The following is a 21,653-nucleotide window of genomic DNA, read 5'->3' as shown; positions in this document are numbered from 1 at the left end:
TTCTATCTTCTCTGGTTGCCACATTTCTATTTTACCTACATCCGTAGGCGGCCCTTCCTGTTTCTGCCTAGTATGATACAATCTTTTCACTTTGCTTAACCACCTCCGTTGCTGCTGCATCAGCCATTGCATTACCTAGTGCCTCAAAGGTTGGCCTTTCAGTGTGGGCCGGGGTCCACACAACTGCCGTTTTCCTACCTTCTCGTTCCCTTCTAGCCAAAATTTCAAACAGCAAATTCCAATATGTGTAATGTTGTAGATTTTTACCTGCACTGGTTATCATCCCCCTACGTTGCCATTTTAATATATGATACTGTAGTGAACTTGCAACGTAACCACTATCAGTATATATGGTGACATTTTGAGTCATATCAGTTTGTTGTAAGGCCGTAATAACGGCAATAGTTCAGCATGCTGTGCAGTATGGTCAGGAGGAGTTTTATATGTACTTGTGTTATCTTTGTTAGATTCTCATCCACCTGCACGCAGGCAAAGCCTGCAACAGTCCTTTCACAAGCTCCATCTGTAAACCATATCAACCCATCAGACAAGGGTTCAAAGTAAGACAGTGAAATGTAGGGATTTCTATAGTATCGATCTCAACCTCTTGATCGCAGGAAAAAGCAGATCTATCTTATTTTCTCTGTTCTTTGAGTTAATGGTATTATTCTTATATCTTGTCCTAAAATTACTGCTTGATATTTCCAAATCTAGTGGTTGTCAATGCCGTCTGGCTAGGGCTCACAGCGTTTTAATCGTGTGGTTGGTATGTATTATAATAGAACAAAAGGCATTTGTGCCCTCCATTTGCCTACCGCAGCCACAATAGCTGTCAATAACTTGGTATTCTTTCATGCCCTTTTCCACATGATTAAAAGAGCCTGATAAAAAAGCTACTGGTGTATTTACTTCATTATTTTGATTAATCATGGCTGCCCAACTTTTTCCCATGTCTTTTACCCATAGATGCACAGGTGATTGGCTATCTATTACTGCTAAGGTTCCTGGGGATAACAAATCCCTCACAATCTTAGCCAGTACTATCTTATCCTGCTCTTCCAACACAATTAGTGTATCTTTGGGTGTGGCTGCGGGCAGTTTCAAATGTTTATAAAGTCTCATACTTTTTGTGTATAATTGGTATCCATTGTCTACAGTAATTTAACATTCCAAAACAGCACGTAACTGGGTAAACTGTTTGCGGTACCGGAGTCTCATTTAAAATAGATATAACCTCCGGTATAATGACCTTATGTTTCTGCTGAAACATTTTGTCCTAAAAAGGTGACAGTAGACTGAGCTATAACACATTTCTCCTTATTACATTTATATTCTAACTCTCCTAATAACAAAAATAATTTTCTAGTCCATTCTAGGCATTCTGCTTCAGTCTCAGCAGACAGTAGAATATCATCTACATAGACAAACAATGACACCGTGTCAGGCAATTGACTCCTGAAATCCTTTAAATCCATCATTAGTTGTTTCGAGAATACCGATGGACTATCAGTAAAGCCTTGCGGCATCCTAGTCCACCGGTATGCCTCATTCTGTACTATAAATGACGTCAAATCCCTAGACTCTGGATGAAGAGGTATTGAAAATAATGCATTAGACCAAGTCAATGACAGTGTTGTGCGCTATATATTCTGGTTATGCAAAAGAGTAGCGGGGTTCGCACAAATCGGAAATTGATTTTTTGTAACCTCATTTAGCTCTCTTAAATCATGTACTATCCTTACATTGTTTTCCCCTTTCGGGACCGGAAACAATGGTGTATTGTACGAGGATACTGAAGGTTCAATAATACCACATTTCAATAATTTACCAATGTGTTCCAGGGTTTTGGATACTAATTTAGGTCGTATGGGGTAAGGGTCTTGCTTCGGCCCCTGTGCCCCTTCTATTAATTCTATCTTATGGGGTTTTGCAATTTACGGCTAGTCCATATGGTGAATCACTTGTACTCCCAAATATGTTGCGGTAATTCTTCCATAACCCTTACTTTATTTTCATTATTCAACTGTTGGACCATGGTGAGCAAACTTGGTATTTCTTTATCTCCAAAATCTAAACACAGTCTAATTGAGACAACAAGTCTCTACCACACAAATTTACTGGGCAATCGGGTGCCACTAGGAAGGGTACCACAACCTCCCTTGAACCGTGCGGTTGGCATTCCAGGCGCACCAGAGTCTGCTCCGTTAGCCTTTTTCTTTGTTCTATCCCCGTAAATCCCACTGTTGTTCTATACTGATTTGAAAGCTTAACTCCCTGTGGTTTTGCACATAACACAGAGGTACTCGCCCCTGTATCTATCAAAAATCTCACAGGAGTTCCATATTTTCCAATTGTCAATGTAATAAAGGGCTCCCTTGTGTCTAACCTGAAAATCATTCCCTCTTCCTGACACGGGTCCGCTTCCAGTCAATAGCATTGGTCTGGAGTATTCTGCCAAGTTGGAAAGGCATTCACAGTGCCCTGGTCCCTGTGATTGCGTCGCCGGCTGCTGTATTGCAGTCTGCGGGGCACTCGCAGGTATCCCTACTACTTGGGGCATCAATCCTGCTGCGTCTGCATTTGTACTTGGGGCATGCCTGTATTCTGATAACATTCTGAAGCATAGTGACCATATTGCTGACATCCCCAACATGTACATGTGCCCTCCTATTAGGTGATTGTTCCCTGATCCTTGCATACCCTCGACCTCTACCCCTTCCTCTAACCATGCCTCATCCCCCTTGGTTGGTACGGCCGGCTATATCCCGGTTGTACATAGTAAATGACCTGTGGAGGTGGAGCAGAGGGCGTCACAATTGTTTCTGTTTTTTTGTTTCTATCCTGTTCCTGCTTTCCAAATCCTTTAACTGTATAGTCTTAACTTAGAAGTTAATTTAGCATGTTCTTTCTGAGGGGTCTCTATCATTTTACGATGCACATTGCTAAAATGCATCAACGTCTCTTTATTTCTGGCCACGGCTTGAGGACAGGGCCAGTGACAGCGTCTAAATTCTTACGCATATTATCAGGCAGTGTGGACATGAATAGGTGTAAAAATACTGCTACATTTGGTCCACATCTGCCTCTTGCCCTGTTTGAGCCTTATACAATTTATACATTTTGTCAAATGCGCCGAAAAATCAATTTAGGGTCCCCATTTATTTGCCGTTATGGCTGAAAGAAATCAATCGGGGTTGGATACATCACATGCAGACTGCAGAAAGAGCAGCCTTAATATTTCCTACATATACATCCCCATCCGCTGGTGTGTGACATCAAACGCTGATACCCGCATTGTACGCAAGCTGAGGTATACTGACGCCCGATGCCGCACACAGAGCTTTAAAATCCCCATAGTTAATTGAGTTCCTGCTGTTGCCTGTGTCTAGTTCCATCTAACCACATACGGGCTCCCTTCACTATACTGGGAATTTTTGCAACTAACGTTGTAACATCTACGGGGTGTATTGTTGTAATGCCGGACTCGATTCCTGGCAGCATCCAAACGTGTCATGACTGGGAAGCATCAGATTTAAGACTGGAGTCCACAGTGCCCCATGCCCCCTGTTGCTGTTCTTTCTGTCTCAGCCTTTCGTAAATTGTGGAACCACATATCCCAAAACTCCAACCCAGCCTAATGAAATTAAAACTACCCAGTTTGGGTACCGAACTGTCTACTGCCCTTTTTATATTCTGTATATCCTCAGATGAGGTTGGGCCATCCTCATCACAGGGTAAAGGAAGTCCCTGTACTTGCAAGACATTCTTTACAGCTCCCCACCATTCTAGTCCATAATGTACTTTGTCTTGTCGGACAAGTTCAGCAGCCACACGTGTTCCTCTAAAAATGCCTTTGACGGTCTGGGTGTCAATTTGGGGCGGTGTTTCCCTGATTTTAGACGTGGGTGTCTGAGGATCCATTTAAGGGAAGGTTCGGGGGGTGGCGCGGTACATAGCCGAAGCCGTCCCTCAATCACAAATTGTGGTGGCTAGGTCATATTGCTCTGATGTAATTAACGGTTTTCAAATCAGGGTAAGTGCCTGATTTTGCACTAGATTTTCCTTTTTTCTTTCTGTCTCACCCGTTTTCCTCCTTTTTTTGGTTCCTTAGTCCCTACATCACTGACCTCATTATCCCCTCCCTTTGAACCGTCTTCATCACTGGAGGGGTCGTCTAAAGCAGAAAATCCCTCACACGGTTTAGGGCGCTTCTGCTCTCCTTTCAATCCTTTGTCCCTTAGTGGGCAAAGGGTTTTCTCGTGTAATTTCGCCACCTGGCTCATAAGGAGGTGGCCGTTTTTTATAATTTTCCTGTTCTTGCTGTATTTTTTCTACATCTGCATGGAATAAATCAGACGCAACTGAAAATAAATTCCAAATAGTAAGGATGTTTTTCTAAACTTTCTGCTTTTTCTTATTTCCTGTATGTATCTCAATATGTGCATGAGAATTAATGTTTCCTTTTTTTTTGTGTATGTCATTACCATGTGTTTCTTGTTCACAAGTGGATACTTGTAATTGTTAATTTGATAAGTTAAAACATTTTTATTAAACATAGCAGAAGCTGAAACTGGCATTTTTGCTTGCCTGACAGTATTCGGATGCTAACATGCAGGCCAATGATCCCAAGCATCATTTCAAAGGGGCCAGGCAACACTCCACCCACTGTAAAAAAATAAAAAAAAAAAAAAACCCACCAGCATCCCTAGTCCATCATGCCCATATTGGTGCAGGGTTCAAATTAGCACCCATGACCCCTAGTGGTAGTAGCATGATACTACTTTTGGGGGTGTCACAGCTACCATTTTGACCTTGCACTGCCTGAGTTGGAATGACTGAGGCCGCTCCTATCCTGGACGTCTCTAAACCACCAGGGAGAACGTAACTACTTTAGGTTCTGGGGGGAGCCTATAGAAGGGAGTAGAGGGGTTCGGGTATCTTCAAAGTGGGGAGCAATTTTTATTTTTATATTTCTCAATCTAACTCTTTTAAGAATTTTCCCTGGGAGCATCCTAGAGAACGAATAATACAGCATGTGAAATTTATCAGAAGTTGTTCTAGTCCTGTTACTATAGGAATCATTACTGCAAGTTAATGATTCATGATGTAATCTGAGGAGACTTTTTTACTGCAGATTAGCACATATCTGCAGCAAAGCTCATAGGATGTAACAAATGTGATCCTGGTGGCAGATAAGATGCCTTAATGTTAGTAAAAGGCCAACTTTTACTGAATCTTAGTAACTGTCCTTCTCTATATTACATAGTACAATATCTTTCTCAAATAGTCTACAACATTTGTGCCTATCCCTCTGGTATTTAAAAAAAAAGGGGGGGGGCATATCAAGATACAGGGATCATCTAGTCTACTGTTTTCTCCGAGGGCCGGCAGGCTGCTTGTTTCACATGTGGAGTCGACATCCGCGTCGGCCCAGGAAACAGCAAATTTTTCTTAGGAAAAATAAGTTTTGCTAGTCTTCTGGCGCATGAGTAGCGTGCACTGCGCATGCGCGGATGACTTCCCACCCATCGCGCAAGCGTGTCCCCTCCGTTTTCTTTTCTACGCGTTGAGGTGCGGTAGTTTTTTTTTTTTCTGCGCTCTTCTCAGGCCCAGGAAAGAGTTTTTTTTCTCCTAATTATTTCTTTGTTTTATTTTATTATTGTCAAAAAACAAAAGTTACCTGTAGTGTAGTATACTTTTATTTCTTTTCAAGTTCCTTGTTTTTTTCATCGCGGCCGGGTTATTTTCTTATTTTCTGTGCCCTTTTTCTTTGTATCAGGCACAATCACGTCCTTTTGATTTCGCCGAAGCTGTTCCTTCCATGTCATCGAAGAACCCACGGCTTCAAACGTTATACTCGGTGCAACCGGAACATCTCAGGTACTGATACCCATGCCTGGTGTATCCAGTGCCTTGGGCCCGACCATAGCCCAGCCACTTGTAGTCTGTGTCTTCGTATGAAGAAATGGACCCAAGCGTCTCGAGAGGCCCAACGGAAAAACTTCTGGGGCTCGGTCCGGTCCTTCAACGTCGACATCGGTACCGAGGTCATCGAGTGTCGGGAGGAGAGGTAATGGCTGCTGAGAGACCAACTTACGCTGTGACAGAGTGTCGGACCCGGCCACGGTTCGTGTCTTCAGTGTCTCGGGGCTGGTCATCGCACTGACGCCTGTACTTGTGCCTCCAGCTCAAAAAGAGGACCCAGGCGGCGAGATTGACTCAGTGGACAATCCTGTCGGAGCCTCGTCCGGTCTTTCGGCGTTGACGGAGCCAGCGGTATCGATGTCGGCGTCTGAGGGAGCATTGACGTCCGGATGTGCAAGGTGAGGGCTGTCCAGAGATCCCACTCTGGTAGCAGTGAGCTATCAAGTGGGTCTCCACCTGCCTCGAGGCCTCCCTGTTATGTAGCCCCCCCCCGGACCGACCTTCGTCTGACCCGGCCTCGAGGAGACGTGAGGATTTCCACGTCGTCATTTAGCCTCCCGAGGAGTATCGAGATGGGCGTCGAGCAAAGAAGCACCACATCGTTCTTCGACACACGGTGCCGGTGAGCTCCGGTTCATCGAGAGAGTCTGCACCCAAGAAGCGTCGACGCCGAGAGGATAGCTCCCCCTCGATACAGGAGGTGCCAATGCGTCGGTTTCCTAGCAGCCCGGTACCTGCTCCCAAGCCTCCACAGATTCTGACACCGCTTGTTCCACCGACCCCACAGCCTTCTCCGATGGCGGCTCTCGACAAGCGCATCCAGGCCTTGTTTCCAGAATGTCTGGAGGGACTGCTACGTCAGTCAGCTTCGGTGTCGGGGGTGCTTGCGCCTTCCGTCCCGTCTGCTGCAGCGGTGTCTGGCCCTTCTCCTGTGGTGAGGTCCCTGACCGTGATGCCGCCTACAGCATCAGCATCAGCTGCCACCTAGGTTGACTCCCGTTTGAAGTTGGTGGAGGGAGCATCGCCGCAGTCCAAGCGGGCGTCGGCCTCAACATCACCATCATGGACATCGTTCCTCGGCGTCGAGGCAGGTCCAGTGTCGAAGTACCTTAGCAGAGGTCTTATCCAATACTGAGCAGGAGCTTTCGTGGGAGTCAGAGGAAGATTCCTGGTACTTTTCTTCTGATGAGTCCTATGGGATTCCCTCTGAACCTTCCCCTCCACAGAGAGAGACTATCTCCACCGGAGAATCTATCCTTTTCCTCTTTTGTCCTGGAAATGGCTAAGGCTATTCCCTTCCCCTGTGGAGGTTAGGATTAGTCCAGGACTGAGATGCTCGAGGTCCTGGACTATTCTTCTCCACCTAAAGAGGCTGTGACAGTCCCTCTGCATAAGGTACTGAAGGAAGTCCTTATGTGAAACTGGTCGGCCCCTCTGTCTGGCCCTGTGGTCCCGAAGAAAGCTGAATCCCATATCGGATCCACGATGAACCTGGATTGATGAAGTCTCCAGTTACCCCACAATTCTATGGGGTGGATTCCGCCAGGAACTCATTCGTACAGTTCCCAGCCAAACAGGTACTTGCAGAGGACCTCTCCACCCTTCTGAAGGCCCAAGCGGTTGAACCCGTTCCACCAGGGGCAGAAGGGCTAGGATTCTATTCCAGGTACTTCCTTGTGCAGAAAAAGACAGGGAGGAATCATCCCATCCTAGACCTGAGGGCCCTGAACAAATTTTTCTCCGAGAAAAGTTCAGGATGGTTTCCCTGGCACCTTCTTCCCATGATTCAGGAAAATGATTGGCTATGCTCTCTGGACTTAAAGGATGCTTCCACATCTTGATACCCCCAGCTTAGAGGAAGTATCTTTCTCGATTTTTGGCTGGGAACTCAGCACTTTCAGTACTGTGTAATGCCCTTTGGTCCGGGCGTCTGGGCCCAGAGTGTTCACCAAGTGGCTAGCAGTAGTCGCAGCGTCGCTATGTAGACTGGGAGTGATGTGTTACTACACTTAATATTTCTAGAGCGCTACTAGGGGTACGCAGCGCTGTACAGTTTAACAAAGAAGGACAGTCCCTGCTCGAAGGGTATCTCGACAATTGGCTGGTGAATGAGCACCTCGAAGGCAGGCGCTCTACAGGTCCATGCGAATGACTAGTCAGGTTCTAGAACTACTAGGGGTTCGTGATCAATTACTCCAAGTCCCATCTCACCCCAGTTCAAAAGTTGGAATTCATTGGAGCTCTGTTGAACACAAAGACAGCTCGAGCTTATCTTCCCGAGTTCAAGGGCAGACAACCTCCCTGTCCCTGGTGTCCTTAGTTCAAACATCTCAACAGATCACGGCTCAGCAGATGTTGAGACTTATGGGGCACATGGCCTCCACAGTTCTTATGACTCCCATGGCACGCCTACACATGAGATCAGCTGAATGGACCTAGCTTCCCATTGGTATTAAGCTGCGGGGAGTCTAGAGGATGATGATCCACGGTCCACTGACTTCGAAATTCCTTGCAGTGGTTGGACGATTCGATCCAATTTGACCTTGGGACGTCCAGTGTTGGCTCCAAATTCCTCAGTCACGAAAACTGCTGACGACGGATGCATCCCTTTCGGGGCGTGGGGAGTTCATGTAGATGGACCTTCACACTCAAGGAGCTTGGTCCTTCAGGAAAAAGGTCTTCAAATCACATCTCCTGGAATTGTGAGCAATCTGGAACATTCTAAAGGCTTTCAGAGACTGGCTGTTAACCAAGTCATATTGATCAGACAGACAATCAGGTTTGCCAATGTGTTATACCAACAAGCAGGGGGCACTGGATCTCGCCCTCTGTGTCAGGAAGCCGTCCGATGTGGCTTTGGGCTCGCCATCTCGACATGTTTCGCCAAGCCACTTATCTGGCAGGCGTAAACAACAGTCTGGCCGACAGACTGAGCAGGGTAACTGCTACCTCACGGGTGGCTCGCTCAACAATTGGACATAGTCCGCAGGGTCTTCCGAGCATGGGGCACTCCCTCGATAGATTTTTTTTTGCCACTCAGATCAATCACAAGGTCCCTCAGTTCTGTTCCAGGCCCCGACAGACTAGCGGCAGATGCCTTGCTCCTGCGTTGGGGAACAGGCCTACTGTACGCGTATCCTCCCATACCTCTAATAGGGAAGACTTTGCTGAAACTCAAACAAACTGCGTAAACCATGATTCTGATAGCTCCCTTCTGGCCGCGTCAGATTTGGTTCTCTCTTCTTCTGGAGGTTGTCCTCCGAGGAACCATGGAGAATTGGAATGTTTTCATCACTCAGAACGAGGGGTCGCTTTTACATCCAACCTCCAGTCCCTGGCTCTCACGGCCTGGAGGTGAGAGCTTAGAAATTGCCTCCTTGGATCTTTCAGAGGGTGCCTCTCGAGTCCTTGCTTGCTTTCCAGAAAAGATTCCACCAAGAGTGTGACTCTTTCAGATGGAGTAGGTTTGCTATCCGGTGTGACAGCAAGGCCCTAGATCCTCTTTCTTGTCCTACATCAGACCCCTGCTTGAATACCTTCTACATTTTTCAGAGTCCTGGTCTCAAGACCCAACTCCGTAAGAGTTCACCTTAGTGCAATTAGTGCTTATCGCCGTCTAGAGGGTAAGCCTATCTCTGGACAGCCTTTAGTTGTTAGCTTCAGGAGAGGTTTGCTTTGTCAAAGCCCCCTTCAAATCTCCGCCATGGTCATGGGATCTCATCATCGTTCTCACCCTAGCTGATGAAAGCTCCTTTTGAGCCACGGAATTCCTTCCATCTGAAGTACTTGACCTGGAAGGTCATTTCTTGGTGGTGGTTACTTCAGCTCGTAGAGTCACTGAGCTTAAGGCCTTGTGGTGCATGCACCGTATATCAAGTTCCATCATAATAGGTAGTCCTCCACACGCACCCTAAGTTCCTGCCTAAGGTGTGTCATAGTTCCATCTAAACCAGTCAATTGTCTTGCCAGCATTCTTTCTCCGTCCTCATACCCCGCCTGGCGAAAGCAGTTTACATACCTTGGACTGCAAGAGAGCGTGGCCTTTTACGGGGAGCAGACCAGCCCTTCAGACAGTCTGCCCAGTTTTTGTTTTCTCATCGATCCCACAGGAGGGGAGTCACCATCGGAAAACGCACATCTCCATTTGACTAGCAGATTGCCTTTCCTTCTCTTATGCCCAAGCTGGCTGACTAGAGGGCCATGTCAAGGCTCATATGTTAGATGCGTCAGTGGCCCACTTAAAGTCGGCCGCCATTGAAGAGATTTGCAAGGTTGCAACGGGGGTTATCAGTCCACATTCACACCTCACTACTGCCTTCCGCAGATACTCGAAGCACAGTCGTTTGGGCAGACAGTGCTGCAGGAATCTGTTTGGGGTTTAGGATCCAACTGCCACCCCCCCCCCCCCCCCCACCCATTTTGTTCTGGTCCAGGCCTGGCACTCACAGTTAGTTGATTTTGCTTTCAGTCAATCTTTGTGCTGTCCTCGCCGTTGCGAGGCCCAGTTGACCATTGTTTTGAGTGAGCCTGGTTGCTAGGGATACCCCACATGTGAGAACAAGCAGCCTGCTTGTCCTCGAGAAGGTGAAGATACTTACCTTAGCAGGTATTCCTCCGAGGGACAGCAGCTGATTGTTCGCACAAACCTGCCCTCCTCCCCTTTGGAGGAGGAGTTATTGGTTCTGGGTATAGGCTTTTGATTTAACTAAAAAGGCACGCTCAGCGCGGTGGGCGGGAGGTCGTCGCCGCTACCCAAGTGACGGAACTTTCCTGAAAGACTTTGACTTTATTTGCTTGCAAAATTTGTTTACTGATTCCGGGCTGCCGTGGAACGATGACCCAAATGTGAGAACAATCAGCCTGCTGTCCCGGAGAATACCTCCTACAGGTAAGTATCTTCGCTTTACTGTAGTCTAGTTGTGATGTTATGGCATGGACCACTGTGGTCAGACTCATCTTTTCAATATATGGAGAGATTTTGAATTTGCCATAGCTGATAGAGAAAATTAAGGTTGTTTGAATTTGCAGGATCAGAGTGAGTGGATGATTCTAGCAGTATCCCAAGGTTCCTGACCTGTGATTTTAGGGTGAGTTCATACTTCCCAAAAGGTGTTTTGAAGTCAGGTATTGTCCACTGTGTGTTAGGTACACAAAGATGTCTGTTTTGCATGGGTTCAGGCAGAATATTTTGTTGTTTGCCCATCATGAGTTGCAATTAAGCAGAGCTGTAGGTAGTTCTGGTCTGTCGGTATGAGTAGTTGCACAGCATCAACATAGATCTAGAATTGTGTCCATCAACCGAAGCAGCTCAGCCAGAGGCTTGAGGTAGATATTAAATAAAATGGAGACAGTATGGATCCCTGTGGAACCCCACAGTTTAGTGCCCAAGTAATGATGTGCAGTTGGCTGAACAGAATTAATTGTATGAGATGTGAAGTGTCTGTTTACGCTTTCCAAAAATACTAAGAGTAGGGGCATGTGATGAAGCTACAATGTAGTAAATTTAAAACTAATCGGAGAAAAGTTGTCTTCACTCAAACATGTCAATTAAATTCTGGAAAATGTGTTGCAGAGTTCAAAAAGGTTTGGACGGTTTCCTAAAGGAAAAGTCCATAGACCATTATTAATGGACGTGGGAAAATCCACTATTTCTTGGGATAAGCAGTATAGAATGGTTTGTACTTTTTTGGGATCTTGCCAGGTATTTGTGACTTGGATTGGCCACTGTTGGACAGGATGCTGGGCTTGATGGACCTTTGGTCTTTCCCAGTATGGCAATACTTATGTACTTATGTCTGACAATTAGGATTTACCATATATGCTTTGATAAACTGACTTGCATGCTGAGAGAAAGTTGACATTTTCCTGTCGTGTCTGGGCTCCTGGAGTACAGATGGTTCTCAAAAGTAGCACAACTTTGAAAATTGTCACCTGGAGTCAAATCAAAAGGAGAATGGTGGTCAGCTACGGATGCAGGGAATATATATAGCTATATTACAGGAGACTAAATTGGTGGAGAAGTGTGAGAAATTGAAATGGGAGGGGGATGATGGGAATTATTTTTCTCCTCATTTGGATCTAAGAAAAGGGCGTAGTAATATTAAACAGCATATTCCCTTTGCAGTGGATGAGCAGGGACAGGATACAGAGGGAAGGTGGTTTGAGTACTTGGGAAAACTGACACTCAGGAAGTGACACTGGGACTAAGGCAGGCTTCTGTTCAAAAACCCTGGAGGTCATCAGATGTAAAGAAAAGGAAGATTAATCATAGGGGGAGATCTGAAGTATGTCATTTAGATGGGGAAACAGGAGTCCCCAAGGATTTAGTTCAGAAGGGCAAGGATTGAACCGCCTAGAAGGTTTTCCAGGTGTGGTGGTATATCAAATTTTAAACTTGGACAAGTCCATCTGTGCAGGAAGAAAAAGGAGTGCAAGAGTAAACTTTATCACCCTCAGGTGAAGGGGAAATATTTGAGATTAAATTACTATTTTATACTTTGGAGCTCCCCTCACTCTTAGTGTCTCACAGCAATGATGGTGATAAAGTCGGGGAAGGACCCTAGCCAGCTGTGGGTCTTAACTCTACTTGACACTCATTATAAAATATTTACTAAGATTATGGCCCGTAGACTCCAGCAGGTCTACCTAGGCTGATTGATGAGGATCCGGCTGGGTTTATTTTGGTGACAACCTTTGATGATAATAGGTTTTTTGTTTACAATCTAATTCAACAGGCTCAAGATGGACCATACACACACTGTCCTGTTATCAATTGATGATGAATAAGCATTCGATAGGATGTATTGGCCCGTTCGGTTTCTGTCCTACAAAAAATGGGGATTGGGGGTTGTTTTCTCCTTTGTAAAGTGTATAAATTAATGGCTTATATACCAAGCCTTTGAATTGCCCACCTCTTTTACCACTGCTTTTGACTCCTATAACCACCACTCACTTGCCCTGTCCTTTATCCTCACCTCTTATTCCCTTACCCTTAATTGTTCTGGTCTGTTTACCTGTCTTATCTAGATTGTAAACTCTTGAGCAAGGACTATCTTTTTGTGTATGATGTACAGCGCTGCGTATGCCTTGTAGCGCTATATAAATGAGAAATAGTAGTAGTAGTAGTAGTAGTACAGTGTCACCCCTATTGGTTTGCAATATCAATAGAGCCCTTGGTCCAGGTGGTGCGCGCTCTACCGGTCGTTTGGATGGGGGTTCTGGTGAGCATAAAATTATACTGCTCTGGACTGTGTCCTGACTCTGATGGAGCCTGAGGAGTCCTCTTCATCAAATAAATTGTGGTGTTGGCTCAATATGGAGAGGTACATGGCTTTAAAGTCAGTATGACTAAGTCAGAAATTTTAAATCTTAATATGACTGAGTCTGAGGTGGCCTGTCTAAAGCAGCAGTTTCCAGTGTGTCCAGAAATATATTAAATATCTGGGGGTTCATATTAGACAACTCTAGATAGCCTGATATAGACCAATTCCCCTCCCCCCTCCAAGATTCATGAATTAATGGCAGAATTAGATTGTTGGGAGGGACTGAATGTTTACTGGATAGGATGGTTAAAATGATGCTCTTACCTAAGATCCTTTATTATGGTGCTACCCCTATCAATGGTTTTTTGTTTTGTTTTGTTTGTTTTTGCTCAGCTGAATCACAGTTTTTGCATATAGTTTGGAGGAGACATCCCCCCATGGGTGGATCAGGCAATGTTATGTTTCAAGCAAAACTTAGGGGGTATGGGTGTACCCAATTCTTTTTGTATATTTTAAAGCAGCTCAATTGTGAATTGTGGCTGAATAGCTGCCAAGGCAGCTTAAAGAAATGGATTCACTGGGAACAGGCTTGGATGGGTTTCCCCCTATCTGGCTGTTCCCTGGCTCCAAAAAAAAGACCTTTTGAGAATAATTTGGGTGACTTCCCTAGGAATAAGTTATCCCCCTCCATACAAGGTATCTGATGGGAAGGTTTTTTGCTTGGAGGCATCATTTATACAACAGCTGTGTCAGTTTGCTTCTTTGTCCCAGTGCTTTGAGATCCAGTGTATAAGCAATGGCTTGCGCACTCTGGGACAGTTATAGGAGAAGGGAGAATTTGTTTCCTTTGCATACCTTCAGGATGAATATGGTATAGACCTGAGAGATGTTCCATAATGGCAGATTCAAGATTATATTCAGCATAAAGCTAGGGGGGATTTGAGCTTAGAGGAAACGTTGCTGGAATGAGGCTTACAGTGGAGCACCATAGGCTGGTGGCCTATTTCTTTACAGCAGTAAGTTGGCTTTAGTACAAGCATGGAAACAGCCGTCACTTCTTCCCCTCTCGGATACTACAGAAAAGTGGTCCTTATTTTTCAAATGCTAAGCTGACAGCTTTGAGACATGGACATTTGGCGAAATTCTATAAGTCTAGCAGATTTATGAAATGTGGAGAACCATACCAAGGCAGGGTTCTTCATAAAGAGATTTTCTACAGAACAGTCTTGATATTCAGGCCTCTTCTGACACCACTGCATTCTGAGGGGGGATGGGAGATGGGAATTTGGGGGGTGTTGGTTTCTTTGTGCTTTTGTAGAGCTTGTTACTTACCTTTGCATGTCGTAAAATATTTTCAGCAAAAGAAATGTACTAGGTTTATACAGGCTACCTCAGTAGCATACCTGAGGATGTTGAGGTGAACCTGGTAGTGATTTCTGACAGGGGATGGTGTCGGGGTTATGGGGAGTAGAAGGGAGGGAGCAGCAAAAAACAATGGTAGGTTAATGTGAATCTGTTGCAACAGGGCTCTGGGCAGGGAATGGAGAGATGTTCTAATTAATAATGGCACAGGAGAAATGGAGCTGGCCATGATCTGGGGAATCTGAAAAAGCTTGTATATTGGGAAGGGGTACTTAAAAAGAGAGAGACAAATGCATTTTAACCTATTACCAATATACCCCCCTACACCCCACTTGCCTTATCCACCCCTGTCTTTACACTTGTACGCACACACATTGTTAAAGTCTCCAAGAAGGAGGTCCAGATTGATTAATTAATCCAATAATAGGTGGGAGCCAATTTGTGAGTCCATCATGATTAACCAGATAACTTTCTCTGTTAAATTCTTAGGAGTACTGATAAGTAGCACTTTGTCTTGGAACCTCAGATTAATGCTTTGGTGAAGAAATATTTCTTTTATTAAGAAAATTATGGCGGATTTGTAAGTTTTTTGCAGCTGAACAGTTTAAGGTCTTCTTTTACAAAGCCGCGCGTACCAATCCTGCACGGCAAATGAGAAGAAGCCCATAAGAACATAGCATTGTCATACTGATACAGACCAAAGGTCCATCAAGCCCAGCAGCCTATTTCCAACAGTGGCCAATCCATCTTACAAGTACCTGGCAAAGGTCCCAAAACAGTACAATACATTTAGGCTGCTTATCCTCTCATGTGCTGCGCCAGGCATTGGTAGCACAGCTTTGTAAAAGAGGCCCCAAATTATTAATTCAAGCTCAAATACTTTCTCAGTTGGATTACTGCAATCTCAGTTATATAGGCTGTACTAACAACTATTGAAAAAACTGCAAACACCACAAAATAGAGGTTCGCCTGATCTTTTCAGTAGGCAAATATGATAGTATTTTACCTTATTACAAAAAACTCCATTGGCTCCCTATAGATGCAAGGATTCTGTTTTAAATTGTCCTGCATTTTATACAAGGTCTTACATAGAGATGCACCAGCTTATATGGTTGAACATTTTTTTATTTTGCTAATTCTTCTAGGCCTTGAAGAATACAAAATAATAACTCCTTTATTTTTCCATCTTTGAAGAAGAAAAAGAGAATGGAAATTTGTGAATTATTAGCTTTTCAAGCAGCTAAAATAGGGAAGGAGATTTCAAATCTTCTTTTGTATTCTTATAATAAAGATTTTAGAAACTATTTCAAAACTTTACTCTTTCAAAATACGTGTTGGTTAATGAGTTGTAAATTTCTTACTGTGTTTTTCTTCCATTATTTTTTTGTAATTCCTAGCTACGTATTCTAGTTTTTTTTTAATTGTTAACCACTTAGAACTGTGAGGTGGTAGCGGTATGTAAGAGTAGCTGTTATGTTATCTTAAAACATTTCTTAATTATAAGTCCTGCATGCGCTATAGAAATATATGACACAAAACAAGCAGAAGTGCCCCCTAACAATGTAAAAGCAAAAAAAGAAGTAGGGGGTAGACCAAACATATTTCTAACAAGTAGGTTTATTGAAATGGATTTGACGTGGTCCTGCATTTTGGTGCTAAACGCCTGCCTCAGGAGTCGAGCAAATTATCTCTATAAAAGGCAACACAAATATATATACATATGTAAATAAAATATAAATTAATAAAACATAGGTAAAAAAGGTTGTGCAGGTATAACAGTAAAATGGAGGAACACAAACATATGTATGTTAAAAAATGAATAAACATTAAATTAAAAGAAAATGCAATTATATAGAACAAATGTAATACTAAAAAGATACTGAATACTGTTGTATACTGAACGCATAGCAGCCTTTGATGGCAAGCACTAAAAATACCCAGGCTAAGAAATCCAAGATACAGCATCTATCAGGTAAAAACTGGGATCACTATATATATGCAAATGAATGATAAAGCGGTTTGCAGCAAATAAGGATCATAATAAATGGTAACAAAGAAAACAGAGTGGTTGACAACATGGTAAAAGTAAACAGATATATAAAGAATAAGATGATTTAAAAATGAAACTTATAATCTGAAATAAAAATGGTCAGTGGACAGTGGTAGACTGAAAGAACATACTGCCTGCCTTTTTGAATAACCTCCGGACTGAGAAGAAGAGAAGGCTGAAGGTGTTTGAGTCTTGGTTGGGTATTGGTGGCAAAGGTGACCATTGTTAAGAACATGGAAAAGAGTGGAAGGGGCCCTCTTGGAAAATGTGGCCAGATGTATGTAAAGATAACTCCCCGATGTTTACAGTGTTTCTTAGTGTTATTTAATAATTTTTTTTTTTTTTTGTTACATTTGTACCCCGCGCTTTCCCACTCATGGCAGGCTCAATGCGGCTTACATATTGTATACAGTTACTTATTTGTACCTGGGCAGTGGAAGGTTAAGAGACTTCCAGAGTCACAAGGAGCTGCCTGTGCCTGAAGTGGGAATTGAACTCAGTTCCTTAGTTCCCCAGGACCAAAGTCCACCACCCTAACCACTAGGCCATTCCTCCACTCTATCTATAATTTTAAATAAAAATTAGGTGGATTTTATACAGTTTTTTATACATAAACTAGTGGAATCAAGCCCGTTTGAAACAGGCTCTAGGAAGGCTGTTGTGTAAGCGATTTTTCCTCTCTCCTCTGCCCTCCCCTCCATGTGTAACAATTCTCCTCTTCCCTGCCCTCCCATCCGTGTCCCGCGATTCTCTCCTCTCCTCCCATCTCATCCGTGTCCCGCGATTCTCTCCTCTCCTCCCATCTCATCTGTGTCCCGCGATTCTCTCCTCTCCTCCCATCTCATCCGTGTCCCGCGATTCTCTCCTCTCCACCCATCTCATCCGTGTCCTGCGATTCTGTCCTCCCCTCCATGTCCATCGATTGTCCTGTGCCCTGCCCTCCTATCCGTGTCCTGCAATTTTGCCCTCCCCAGAGATTGTCCTATGCCATGCCCTCCAATCCATATCCATCGAGAGAGAGAGAGAGAGAGTGTGTGTGTGTATGAGAGAGAGAGAGCTGCTAGGAGTCCCTGTGACAGTGGAGGGTCAGTTGCTCCTTATAGCCAGTTGTTTGAGGCAGCAAAGCATGGCATGACTTTGTTGAGTCACCTGCCCCCCCCCCCCCTTGTTCAAGTATTTTGCGTGTGTGTGTGTGAGAGAGAGAGAGTGAAAGTGTGTGTGTGTGCATCTGTCTGAAAGAGAGAGAGAGTGTGAGAGTGAGTTGAGAGAGTGAAAGTGAGTGTGTGGGTGTGTGTGAGAGAGAAAAATGTGTTCATTCTAAACAAAAGTAATAATAATAAGCGTCTGAAGGCAAGTCATAAGGCAAAAGGGTCGCCCCAAATAATGCAGGAGTTGCACGATTTGAGGATCCAATTAGATTCCATTTACTCAGAGCAATTGAGCGAGAACGTAGTGGGAGCCGGTGAGCGATCTGGTCGGATGTGTGTGGTTAGGACTAAGCCTATAATGACGTTGGGAGTCAGATATGACGTTCCGCTGGTCCTGCCTCTACATGCCTCGAATTTCAGGTGGCTCTTGATTTGAGAGTGGGCTTAGGAGGTGGGTGTGGTTAGGCAGTGGAGCGCTCATTGCATTGCCTGGCTGTTGTTGTTGAAGGTGTGGGATCGTCCTCTGGTTTGTATGTCTTGTATCTCACTCCCCCCTCCCCCGGCTCCTGTTTGCATTTGTTCGCGTTTTAAAAGTGCGGGTGGAGGTGGAGGGTGTGGTTACGACTAAGCCTGTAACGACGTTGGGAGACAGCTGTGACGTGCTGCGGGTCCTGCCTCTAACAACGTCGGGAGTGATCTGTGACGTGCTGCGCTGTTCTGCACGTCGGTCACTCTTCATTTATATAGTAGGATATTTGCAGAATTATGATGTATTTTAATTGACTAATTAATATAATATGATTAATTTGGTGAACTAAGCAACAAATGTTTTTCCCAAAGTTAAAGTTTTGCTTGTAAATGTTTTGTTTTGCTGGTTATATTCTTTTCAGCACAGTTCTGTTCATATTTTGTTGCTTGTCTAGCAGTTAGTTGATTTTATTTATTTAATTTATTAATCATTGCCAACAGAAACAAAACAGATAACAAGCATGACAGCGAAGGTCAAATTCAGCTAAACTTAAAGGAGAAAAAAAGGAGAGGCTACTGTGAGTGCTGCCTCAAAAAGTATGAAGATTTGCAGAATGTAAGTAAAGAACGTAATCATTTGAATCTCACAACAAGCCGTCATATAAGCTTGTATCATGGCTTCCAGAGTTATTTGAAGCTATTGTCTTTTGAAAAATTCTGGATGTCTCAAACTTAGTGACCAATATCTGTTGCTACAAGCTAAGGAAGCCCCTTTTGCCAGACTTGCATCAAAAAGAGGAAAGGGAGTTAAAACTGAGGCATGGGGAGGAAAAGGCAGAAGGAAAGCTATAGGGAAGCTAAATAAAAGGGCAGAACAATCTCTAAAATAATTGAGAAGAAAAAATAGATGAAGACTGTCTTGGTAGCCCCCAGTGATAGTGCTATGCACTTTATCCCTGTGTTGGCTGGGACTGAGGATGTTGTGGAAGCAATATTCATAATCCCTGTAGGGTTGTCTCAGTCATTGTGCATTGGCATTATGTAGTAGCCAGATGGAGGGTCCACATTGCTGAGATCTAGAAGCAGCTATAATTTGTGGCCCCCAGCCAAGGACTATTGGTGCAGTGACTAGGTTGAGTTGAAAAGGGACTATAAAGATAGGAGGAAGACACCACTTAGTTGCAAATTAATGGTGCCATGATTCAATAGAGCTGAACAAGAAAGCCTAAAGGAGTAGGAGAAAACTATTTGAACAAAAGAAAAGTTTAATTAAAAGAAAATAATAATAATTTTCCCTGGTTTACAAAACTTCTGGCTGGTGCCTAAGTTTTCTAAATAATTTTTTCACCTCTGCACTTTAGTTGGCTGTCAGGAACACAAATATGTTTTGTTAAAATATTTTTCTGGAATAATGTGTGGAGTACAAGGAGGATTTCTGTGGTTTGGTGCTTAGTCCTTTTTACCCCTTGATTAAAACTACAAGTGCGGAAAGCAGCCCAGAAACATATCCTTCAAAACAGTATTTTGTGCTGACCCTGAGAAATCTGTTGATACCTGACCATAAATTGTGTGGTTGATTGTGATCACAAGGTCTGGAAAAATCCCAGAACATGAGTAATCACAGTTCTAAAATTCAGTTCTTTGTGCTGGACTAGGAAGAGGTTCTGCTGCTATTAGTACAGCTTGGAGAAAGAGACAGCTGCTACCTCCAACAAAGCTCAGACAGTTATGGCTGTAGCTACTTTTGTCAGTACCCTGGGCTAGAGAAAGTCACAGATTTGTCACTGCAGGTTAGACTCTGGCCTTGGGAGAGAATGCTGCTGTGCTCTATCCAAGGAGATATAAAGATGCTCCTGCCATTACTGGAAGGGCCTAAGGAAGGTTGTTGTGAAGCAACTGCCAGGATACTTTAAAGGAGAAAAAGTGTAGGGAGAAGAAGAAGCTTGAAAGGAAAGAAGATGGAAACCTAGAAACAGTGGAGGGCAGTGAGGTGGTTAAGAGAGTTTCTGGAGAGAGAAGAAGAAACTGGGAGGGGTAGGAGGCAACAATATTAAGAAGCTGGTAGGGAAGGAAGTAAGGTGGGTGGGGGAGTATCTGGAGGGAGGGGAAGAAGATGAAAGGGTAGCAGTGGCAGGGGCGTAGCTACGGGTGGGCCTGGGTGGGCCCAGGCCCACCCAGTTTTGCCTCAGGCCCGCCCCACCCAGAAGCAGAGTCCATCAGCTCCGGACCCCAAACAGTTTGCCTCCGCCGATCGCGATTCCGACTCCACCCCTCTCTTCCTCCCTCCCTCTGCGCTGCAGTAATGTACCTGGGATCCTGGCAGCATTAGCATTGTATCCAGGCTGCCTTCGCACTGCCCCGGAAGCTTTAAGGCTTCCGGGCAGTGCGAAGGCAGCGTGGATACAACACCAATGCTGCCGGGATCCCAGGTACATTACTGCAGCGCCGAGGGAGGGAGTAAAGCTTCCGGGGCAGTGCGAAGGCAGCGTGGATACAACGCTAATGCTGCCAGGATCCCAGGTACATTACTGCAGCGCCGAGGGAGGGAGGAAGAGAGGGGTAGAGTCGAAATCGCGCGATTCTGAACCTCGTGGGCGGCGCCTTCGCACTGCCCCGGAAGCCTTCTCTTAAAGAGAGGATTTCCGAGGCAGTGCGAAGGCAGCGTGGATACTTAGCTAATGCTGCCGGCCCGGGATCCCGATTCCCAGGTAGAAGCGCCGGACGGAGGAAGAGAGGGGTGGATGGTCACGGACTCTGCGATCCTGGACCTCGTGGGCGGGCGGGGCGTAACTTGATCTGGGAGAAGTGGGGCACAGCAGAGGGAGGGATGGTGAACAGAGTGAGGGGGAAGGAGCAGGAGATGAATGGGATTGGGAGGGGTGGTGAGCAGAGGGAAGGATGAGACTGGCTATAGAAATGCTAAGTAGTAGTAGTAGTAGACTGGGAGGGGTGATAAGTAGAGGGTGGATAGGACTGGGAGAAATGGGGCACAGCAGAGGGAAGGAGCAGGAGATGGATGGGAGGACAGGGCCCAGGGAGAGAGGAGAAATTGCTGGACATGGAGGGAAGGGTAGGGGAGAGAGAATTGCTGGGAATGGATGAAGGGCAGGGGAACGAGGGAGAATTGCTGGGTATGGATGAATGGAGGGGAGCAGGGGAGAGAAGAGAATTGCTGGGTATGGATGGATGGAGGGGGGCAGGGGAGAGAAGAGAATTGCTGGGTATGGATGGATGGAGGGGATGGGAGAGAAGAGAATTGCTGGGTATGGATGGAGGGGAGAGGAGAGTTGCTGGACATGGGTGGATGGAGCGGAGGGAAGAGGAGAGAGGAAGGTTGCTGGACATGGGTGGAGGGCAGGGGAGAGGAGGGTTGCTGGACATGGATGGAGGGAAGGGCGGGAGAGAGGAGGGTTGCTGGACATGGATGGAGGGAAGGGC

General features: G+C 45.0%; 1 protein-coding gene across 1 annotated transcript in view; it reads left to right on the top strand.

The window, feature by feature from the left end:
* DBF4 (DBF4 zinc finger) overlaps window positions 1–21,653 on the top strand; it is a gene marked incomplete in the record, with an annotated part of 201,998 nt that overhangs the window by 163,975 nt on the left and 16,370 nt on the right. Inside the window, 1 exon segment of the mRNA XM_030199739.1 lies at window positions 18,717–18,831. Within this exon segment, the coding sequence (XP_030055599.1) occupies window positions 18,717–18,831 (115 nt within the window).

The sequence above is a fragment of the Microcaecilia unicolor genome, chromosome 1, assembly GCF_901765095.1.
Source record: "Microcaecilia unicolor chromosome 1, aMicUni1.1, whole genome shotgun sequence".
NCBI lineage: Eukaryota > Metazoa > Chordata > Amphibia > Gymnophiona > Siphonopidae > Microcaecilia > Microcaecilia unicolor.
The sequence above is the reverse complement of the archived record's forward strand: the minus strand, read 5'-3'. Positions and strand labels throughout refer to the sequence as shown.